General features: G+C 39.1%; 1 protein-coding gene across 1 annotated transcript; it reads right to left on the bottom strand.

Moving 5' to 3' along the window:
• Positions 1 to 4,543: 4,543 nt before the first annotated feature.
• LOC146680695 (hydroperoxide isomerase ALOXE3-like) lies at positions 4,544 to 9,750 on the bottom strand. Its single transcript, XM_085447595.1, has 8 exons — positions 9,604 to 9,750; positions 9,181 to 9,385; positions 8,938 to 9,022; positions 8,679 to 8,795; positions 5,936 to 6,108; positions 5,749 to 5,849; positions 4,870 to 5,040; positions 4,544 to 4,723 (listed from the first exon to the last, which is right to left on the bottom strand). Exons 1-8 carry the CDS (start codon positions 9,748 to 9,750, stop codon positions 4,544 to 4,546), a joined length of 1,179 nt encoding a protein of 392 aa, XP_085303721.1.

The raw sequence follows: 9,750 nt of genomic DNA, 5'->3' as shown, positions 1-9,750 counted from the left end.
GTGCGCAGTGTGAGAGGCCACGTTGACACCCTCACGAGGGACAACCACTTTGATTTTCTTGCGACTATACAATTGATGACCGGGAGCCGGTTGTGAGGTGTTTTGTTACCCCATGTTCTCTCTTCTCAAAATCCCACAAGGCTGCCCGACACGATAGACGATGGGCAGGGCTGTAAGTACTCGGACTGTGTTTATTAAACGCAATATCGACAAGATCTTGGAGAAGCTCATGGCTCTGCAATATGGATAAGATACTGAAGAAGAACAACAGGAATTGAGAGACCTGGTGACCAGTGACGGACATTAGACCAACTGTAAAATTGGAAGCACTTTGTTCGCACTAACCAAAACAACTACGATCTTCATCTCATGAGGCCCCTCTGGCGCCAGCTGGATGCTCAAGGCAAAAGCTGACGGGAATAACAAATTCTCCTTAGATAACAAGACTGCATTGTGACTTTCTCCGTTCTCATTCAAGGCCCCCTCGTCGGCTGAAGATTGTTGACTTTTGCCTAATTGAGTGAAGGGACACTTTCTCCCAGCTGAACATTGAACACACAGTCACACATACGCACGTACACTGACACAGACCTTCAAAGCTTATGTCTTCTTTGTTGTGAGATGTGCTGATTCATGTGCTGAGGTGTTTTTTGCTGTTCTTAAGCTGTTCTCCCTGTTGCAGCTCAGTCTGGGGGGAGCTCTTTTTTCTCCTCGTCTTTCCTCATGTTGTGCATTTTCCATTGTTATACCTCTCTGACCTGTCTTCCCCATGTCATGTTTGTGTAATGTATGTATGGTTGGAAGGGTAAGATGGCGCTGGCAAACGGTCGGCAGCCTTAACCCAATTTCCTTTGGGGTCAAACTTCAGGATCAATAAAATTTTATTGAGTTGAATTTGAATTGAATGTATACTACACGATGCATGACACACGATTAAGGCCAAGACATGACTGAAAAATCTGGTCAAAATGGGCCAAAAATCGCACAGTGTATGCCCAGTTTTAGTGGGCACTTCGTTTCTCTGTTAGGAGAACTTCCTACTACCATTCATGCTGCTCATAAACCTTTCCTATTAGTATAAACTTAGCAGCTATGAATACATATTTTTTAAAGTTTCCAGTCAGATTGAATTTATACCTGACAGGACATGTCATGGTCTCCCAGTCCTCATGTTGTGTCTCGATTGCTCTGCCTCTCTTTGGTGTCAAATCTTTGCACTACATGTGTCATGAAAGCTCAGATGAAACTTAGACCTTCTGTTATTTAGCCTCTACATCAATGAGTGTGTCATGGCAAAAATGTGCAAATGTATGAATGATACTGTAATGTATACACTTAAAAAACACACAAAGTGAAGAACATAATAATGTTAGGAATGGGAAGATTCATGAGGTGGCTTGACCAGTCTTCTCTTACTCTTGATATAAGACTAAAGGTTTACTCTTCTGAATATAATTCAAAATAATCTGTTAGAACAGACATTTTCATTGAGATGACTTAAATTGTAAGGTGAGCTTTAAAAATGTATATTATTCTCTGTTCACATTTCAGTTTGAAGTATCATCATCAGAGGCTGCCTCCCCGTGGATACTGCTAAGATCTTTATACACGGTATAATTCAGTCCCATGTTGGTGACAAACTGGCCAAACAGTCTCTAAACCACTCAAGTCTTTTTATAAACAAACTTTACAAAAATCTGGACAAAAAGTAAAAGATATAAAGTAAAAAAAAAGGAACAAGAGAATATAAACATTAGCACTACTTACCAAAGGCCATGTTAAGGAAGGCGGGGAGAGTTTGTTCTCTTGGAATGGACAGATTTTCATGTTCTAGTTGTGTATTAGTTTTCTCTATTAGTTAGTCTTGAGTTCAGTTTCTTCTAGAGTCTCTTAGTTTTCATTATTTATATTTCGAGTTCTTGAGTGATTATGTTTTCGATTATGTTCTTATATTGTGTCCAGTCTGTCCTAGTCTTGTCTCTGTTCTGCCATCACTGTTCCCATGTTTGTTTACCTTTGTTCCTCCGGTCATGTCTCCATGTCCACCTGCTCTCTCTCTGTTCTGTCTTCAATACTATCTGTGTGGTTATAACGTATGTAGTCCTGTCCCTGCTTCCCCTCCTATACTCCTCCACAGGACTGTGTGTGTTATTGTGAGGTGCAGTGAGAGCTTTGCCTCTGTAGACCACATTCACCACCACATGTAAATCAAACAATTAAAATGTAATTGAAGTTCATATTTTCAGCTATAATTCAAGCAGTTTTGTGTTAATTCTTCATCAACTTTTAGGAATTACAGTCATTTTTATACACAGTCACTCAATTGCAGACACAATTCAAAAATAACTGGAGAAATTAACACAATAGTGAATGTGAGGACAGTTTTTCTGCAAGAACCTTTTTGGATCCCGTTTGAGTTGCTGTCTGTTTGTGGGTCTTTCTACTTTCAGGTTTGTATTTAATCATGGAAAAGCTGCTCTTTTGGGTTAAGATGAGTTGACTGATTTCACCATTGAAGAATATGCTTTTTCTTTATCTTAAAAAAAATTGGGTTACTTTTGCAGGATGTTTTGAGTCATTATCCATTTGCACTGCTAAGCAACATCTAATAACTTTCGCAGCCTTTGTCTGCGTTGTCCGATCAGACTCCGACATTGTTATTTATAATGTGCACATTATAAACTGCGCCCTAGTGGCCCAGTTTCAATGGCAGCCGCATTTCCCCATTCCACCATGCTGCCACCATCATGTTAGACAGATCATGTGGTATGCTTTCTCTCATAAACAGTTTCTGTTCTTCTCTACTTTTCTCTTCTCTTAATTCTGGTACAACTTGTCCTTGGTTTCACCTCTCCAGAGATTGTTTTACAGAACAATGCCAGCTATATTAGATGTTTTCTTCCAAAGTCTAATCTAAATTTCCTGGTGTTAAATGTAACCAGTGGTTAAAACCTTGTTGGCTGTAGCAGTGATACACCTGTTTCCTCAAGAATGTTGTTGACTTTGTTAGATGTTGTAAAAATGTTTTTCTTTACTGTGGAATAATTCTGTCACCATGCCCAGTTTTGTTTTGTGGTCTTTCAGGACGTTTTGTGTTGTTGAGCTAATCAGTGCATTCATTTTCTTTAACAATCCATCACATTGTTGATTTAGCCAAGTCTTTGCTTTCTACCTAATATCTTTACTTTGGGTGTTCAAGGCCTCTTGCCCTTGCAGTAACATGTCTGTGTTTTTTTTAAAGTGAAAAACCATAAGAACAAGAAGTGATATTCAGCTGCAGAGAGAGTCAACACCAAGTGAAAGCACCACCAAAAGCCTCCATATTCCACTGTGATGGTGTACAGACGAAGAACGATAGCAACTGTGTCTTTGGAAGAAACATTATGGAGGGCATTGTAAGTACACAATTCATGTGAATCCTTTTTAAAGTTGCAGGGACTGGTGCCTATCCTGTATAGGGCGAGATACAGGGATACATACTAAGAAGGTGGGTAGTCTATCACAGGGCTAACACAAGGAAAAGAAGGCTTAAATTTAAACATACAGTCGCTGAGTCATCAGTTAACCTACCATGCAAGTTCTTGGACTGAAGAAGGACACCATGCAGATACAAGGAGAATTCCCCACATAATTTATTCACTGCATCTGCCAAGATGTGTGGCATAATGTGTCAGTTATACAGTATTATGTAACGCCTATCATATATATACATATATTCACTAACATGGTGACTATCAGGTCAATTATTTTAGTTGTCGAGGAAAACCTGTTATTTTACTGTTACTTGGTTATCATTTACAGGCACTGTCATTATTTCATCATTACTTCATTAGTCTGTATTACTTATCTTCAGTTTATCATGTATCATTTATTGTTTATTTCAGAGCACGTAGGATAAAACCCATTCTAGATGTAATACTCTATCATGTGGCGAAAGCACCTCTCGAGCTAGAGGGTCCAGTTGGGCCTCCTGCAGTCACTGGCAGGCTTACACAAACATGCACATACAGAGTTATGTAAAACACGCACGTTCACATACACACTTATTAAGGAAAGGGAGGTCGTCTCAGGACATGATCCCTGTTGGACATACACTCACAAAATACACACTCATGAACACACTATTGGTTAAGTTCCCAGAAAACCGGAGTGGAAACATCTGGAAGATGTTGTTGTTCTTAGCCATAGAAGGACATAGGAGTGAGAACTGACTGATACTTATCATGTGACTTGACGTCAACATTGCAATAAAAACCTTGTGAAGAGACTGTTCGGGGGAGATCAGCTCGTAAAGGCTTGTGATGCTCATCTTCCCCATATGTACATATGTATAATAAAAATCACTATTCTGACATCTACTGAGACCATGCAGTCGTTTGTCTCCTCCTCAAAAACTCGAATCTTGACATAGTTTTCCTGTTCATAAGCTTAAAAGCTGTTTTTAGATTATGATGTGAAACAAAAGCAAAACCAGAAGAATCACCGCTCTCCCTCTCCTCCTGTTTGTTGATATGAAAATGAAGGAGAACACACTTTCTAATATTCAAATGGACACACTGTTTTCAATCACTTTTGGATCCAGGTATGTGTATGGAAGGTCCAAATCCTTGTTTCTGGTTTTGATCTCTGCACTCAGCCTTTGGAGCTCTTCTTGAAATTCCATTATCTTTTTGCGAGGAAATTTATCAGTGAAATGCTCCTCAGGGAAGTGGCCAAGTAGGACCTGGTAAGATTGACATTAGATCAACTAACCAATTACTTTTTGTTCAACTATGGGCATTTTTTTTCTTTGCTCTTATTGTGCATTACATAAAATGCACACATGCATGATGATCTTTGTCTTTTATAAAGCCTTTGCAGAGCACTTACACGGTCAGATGACTCCTTGCTGAGTAGCCATAAGGTGGCCATGGCATGCACTGTGGTGTTAACACTGGGAAATGTGTTCAACATTGTTTTCTCAGTTGCTGTCTCCTTTGTTGTTGGTGGGGGAAGCTGCAAGGAGGTAGGACTATTGGGCATCCAGCCACCAAAGTCATACTGCATTGAGAAAGTAATGGATAAATATATCTATTAATAGGCGTGAAGTATAGCTTTGAAACACCAGAATGTGACATTAAAAACCATCACATTAAAAAAACAATACAATAAAATGTGGCTGCTCTCCCATGTGTTAAGTTCTTTAAAATCCAGTATTTATAATTGATTTATGAGGTTTAAATAGGTAGCAGAAAATCAGCTGGCAAGTTCCTATCTTGAGAAAAAAAACCCTGCAAAAATGTGCAGCAGTGCTAGACTGTTAAATGAAGATGCAAAGCTGAATATCACCAATGCTTGAACAGTTAGTGAATTTGGGGTAGCTAACATTACATGATGTCAACTAGCCTGATGGCTGAACTATTATAGGCACCAGGACAAAGAAAATGAAGGTGTAAAATGTCGATTTAAATTTCAATCCCAGACAATTGAAATTTAAATCAAAGACAAATTTGTAGCAAAAACATTCACACGTCACTTTTGTCTTTGATGAATCACTGGCTGAGCTTTTGGCCAGACAGAGGGCAGACTGGGGACTGGGGAAAAGTCAAATACCATTCACTGCTTGATATATGCTCAATCATCCAGATAAGGAAATTCCAGAAAGCTGATTCTGCGCTGGATGTTGTGTTTTCACCGAAAAACAAGGTCAACCACACTCTCTGAACAATACACAATCACTTTTAACTGAGGTAAATTAAAAGGCTTCACCTGTCCAGAGTTGACAGCTGAGTGCTGGGCGGAGCAAGTGAAGATCACCATGGTGACAAACTTGACCATCTCATTCTTAGTGGTGAATTTCTGTGGAATTCCTATAAATACAAAAGAATAAACTGTCAACACATAAATTCAATTAAAACTATTTCATGATAATATTCAACATTCACATTATCATCACCTGAATTGTTATTTGAAAGGAATCCATGTTCAAAAATTTCTTTGATCCAGTTCTGCAGTTCATGGTCTTCCTGGACATCAGCATCAATCTCGTAGTGGGTGAGTACTGGCTCCACAAACCTTTGGACAAATGGGGACACATTCAAACATTGTTTTTGGTTTCCCTGTAGCTTTCTATGCACATTAATTAAAAAAAGAACTATAATAACAGATGATTATCAAGTATATAAAATGTGTGAAAATCATTTCCACTCTGTAATTAGAGTTTTTACTCCTCTTATCAAGTTTATTTCCCACCACTGACATTGAGAGAGAGATTGGTATGTAAAGGGAAACTATTTACTGGGAAGGCCTGAGGAACTATTTTGTTTTGGTAAGCCTTTGTGAATGGATGAATAGCAAACATGGTTGCATGAATAACTGCATATAATTACAAAGTACAAACCAAGCACAAAGTGCAAGGCCTTTCCTGTGTGTGGAGAACAAACTGGGAAGGAGTTATTTTCCTTTTTATACAGTATAAATCATCCGAAAAGAAAGGAACAAGATTTTTTCTTAATGAATTTTCCTCTTTCCGTCAGCTTCTCAGACCTTGCACTCGCTACACTCTTCAGATCAATTACTTAGCTCGGGACCTTCTGATCTCTGAGAATGGATCTTTTGCTAAGGTATAAATAGTCCAATATATCTTCTTTTTAAGTATCATGTAGTATCCTCTAATTGTGCCTTGACTATTCACTAGTTTACAGCTTCTGGTGGAAAGGGTGCCGCTGAAATCCTGAAGAAATCACTGGCCACCGTGACCTACACCTCCCTCTGTATCCCAGATGATATTGAAGAGTGTGGATTGAAAGATGTACCAAGCTTCTACTACAGAGATGATGGACTCAAGCTTTGGGACATCATCCACAGGTTATATCACAACTTTGTCCGACAACACATAAAATATACAGGGAGTGCAGAATTATTAGGCAAGTTGTATTTTTGAGGAATAATTTTATTATTGAACAACAACCATGTTCTCAATGAACCCAAAAAACTCATTAATATCAAAGCTGAATGTTTTTGGAAGTAGTTTTTAGTTTGTTTTTAGTTTTAGCTATTTTAGGGGGATATCTGTGTGTGCAGGTGACTATTACTGTGCATAATTATTAGGCAACTTAACAAAAAACAAATATATACCCATTTCAATTATTTATTTTTACCAGTGAAACCAATATAACATCTCCACATTCACAAATATACATTTCTGACATTCAAAAACAAAACAAAAACAAATCAGCGACCAATATAGCCACCTTTCTTTGCAAGGACACTCAAAAGCCTGCCATCCATGGATTCTGTCAGTGTTTTGATCTGTTCACCATCAACATTGCGTGCAGCAGCAACCACAGCCTCCCAGACACTGTTCAGAGAGGTGTACTGTTTTCCCTCCTTGTAAATCTCACATTTGATGATGGACCACAGGTTCTCAATGGGGTTCAGATCAGGTGAACAAGGTGGCCATGTCATTAGTTTTCTTCTTTTATACCCTTTCTTGCCAGTGTTGAAATCTCCCAATTCTTTTAATCTTTGGGCTGAAGGAAGGACAATACTCAGTGTATAAATGCTCAATCAACAATCATTTATTTCCATACAATTCAACACTTAAGAGCATTAGAACGTCCGGACGGGAGAGATGCTTGCAGAGGGTTACCGCATGTCTCAAAATGGTGGAGGGTTACTCAAGCTCTTATAGCCTTTAGTGGCCCCCACCTAGTCGTAAAAACCTAAACATTCACATTCTTTCTCTGCTACGGCGCCTAAGTTATGACCTCGACTCCCTGTCTTTCTGCTCTCTGTAAAGGTGGGGGCATGGAATGTGGTCTGTCTCCCCTGTCCTAGACACAGAGTCTCCTGCATACAACCTTTCTTTTCATGATTCAGCAGTAAAACATGTCAAGAACAGTGTGAGACATTCACAGCAGATCAAGGATACAAAGTGATGCACACTTTATCTATTGAACTACAAAATGAATATGTTCTTTTAACCCAAAAGTATAATGAGAACTAAACTACATACACAGCACACCATCTAAACTAAAGGAAATTATATGACCTACAGCAGTTAACATAATTCAACTACTTTAACTACAGATATAAGATAACATATGATAACAGAATAATCTCACACCAGCCACGCTGTGGAGTACTTGGACGCGTGTGATGGAGCATTGTCCTGCATGAAAATCATGTTTTTCTTGAAGGATGCAGACTTCTTCCTGTACCACTGCTTGAAGAAGGGGTCTTCCAGAAACTGGCAGTAGGACTGGGAGTTGAGCTTGACTCCATCCTCAACCCGAAAAGGCCCCACAAGCTCATCTTTGATGATACCAGCCCAAACCAGTACTCCACCTCCACCTTGCTGGCGTCTGAGTCGGACTGGAGCTCTCTGCCCTTTACCAATCCAGCCACAATCCAGCCTGTCAAGTCCTTCTTTTGACCCATTTTGCCAAAGGAAAGGAAGTTGCCTAATAATTCTGCACTCCCTGTAGTTTAATGATCATTTCATTACCTGATGTTTTAGTCTGATGGATACGCAACAGGAGACTAATATCTTCCATACGAAGATAAATTCCTTTTTCCACTCCAATATTTGCATTAGTCCCATTTGCCCCAGTCTATAAAGTAAAGATACAACAGTTTGTGTTAAGATGAATTTAATAATTACATTGTATCTATAGATAGATAGTTAAGGCATTCACCCTTTGGCTGAAATGTAGGTCATTTCTGCAGTCTTAGTTAAAGAGAAGCGGATATCATAGGGCAGTGACTGGGCATTGTCTGCTTTCATGCAGTGTGCAATTCCCTCTTTTTCCCAGCTGAAAAAAAAAGTTTTAAGACATAAAGGATGCGGGTGGTCCCCATTCACAAACAATGCCTGTGTCTGAGAATAAACACAGAGGTGGATAATGTTATTAGCTTTAGTTATTAGATGTTAAAATAACAGCTCAGCACTCTTACCAATAGACTTGCTGTTGCTTCTCCAGCTCTTCCTGCCGACTGTACTTGGCTAGAAGACTGTTTTTTTCTTGAGAGGCTCTGAGAGCTTAAACATAGAAATGTGTACTGTTTTACAGCAATTACCTTTAAATATAGTATGGTTTGAATTTTGTCATTATTCTTTATACTTTATCTTTCTGTTTTTATCTTTCATGTTATCAGTAAATTACATGCATGATGTCAGGCAAGCATGTTTCCACAAACCTTCTCCCTCTTTGAAGCGGTGAACATCGCTGTTGGTGATCCATTGGTAGATAGGAAAGTGGTAGGTGTCTCCTTCAGGGGAAGTCACTTCTACCTTGGCTGCATACCAAGACATGTCTGGGAGGAGTAACCGATGTTCTTTGTCTACCTCGATCAGCAAAAGCTCTCCAAGGGAGACTGGGCAGGTCACAGTAAAACGTGACACCTAGAGTAATGACACACCAGCTTTGGAACATTTACAAGTGATCAAGATTACATACATATTATAATCGGGAGCTAGGCTGTAACGTTATAAAACATTTACTTTAATGGTGGGAAAAAATTGGTGTATTTGATGTAATAAATCAGTATTTAATCTAATTTAGCCAAAGATCAGCAAGCATGACACACATTTAAACATGGAGATGGGTATTTCTGACTTACTGCACCACTGTAGAAAGATGGCATGGAGCTCCACAGGCATTTGCGTTTGCTCGATCCATTAAGGCCAACCAGCTTAATGTAGATATTGTCAAAAGTGGTGGCAAAGCCCAGACTGCCAGTGAGCACAATAACTTCATAATCAACCAT

The sequence above is a fragment of the Copadichromis virginalis genome, linkage group LG23 (genome assembly GCF_057382275.1).
Source record: "Copadichromis virginalis isolate Kocher_CV1m ecotype Utaka linkage group LG23, C_Virginalis_male_GT1.1, whole genome shotgun sequence".
NCBI lineage: Eukaryota > Metazoa > Chordata > Actinopteri > Cichliformes > Cichlidae > Copadichromis > Copadichromis virginalis.
This window is presented reverse-complemented; position numbering and strand designations above follow the sequence as displayed.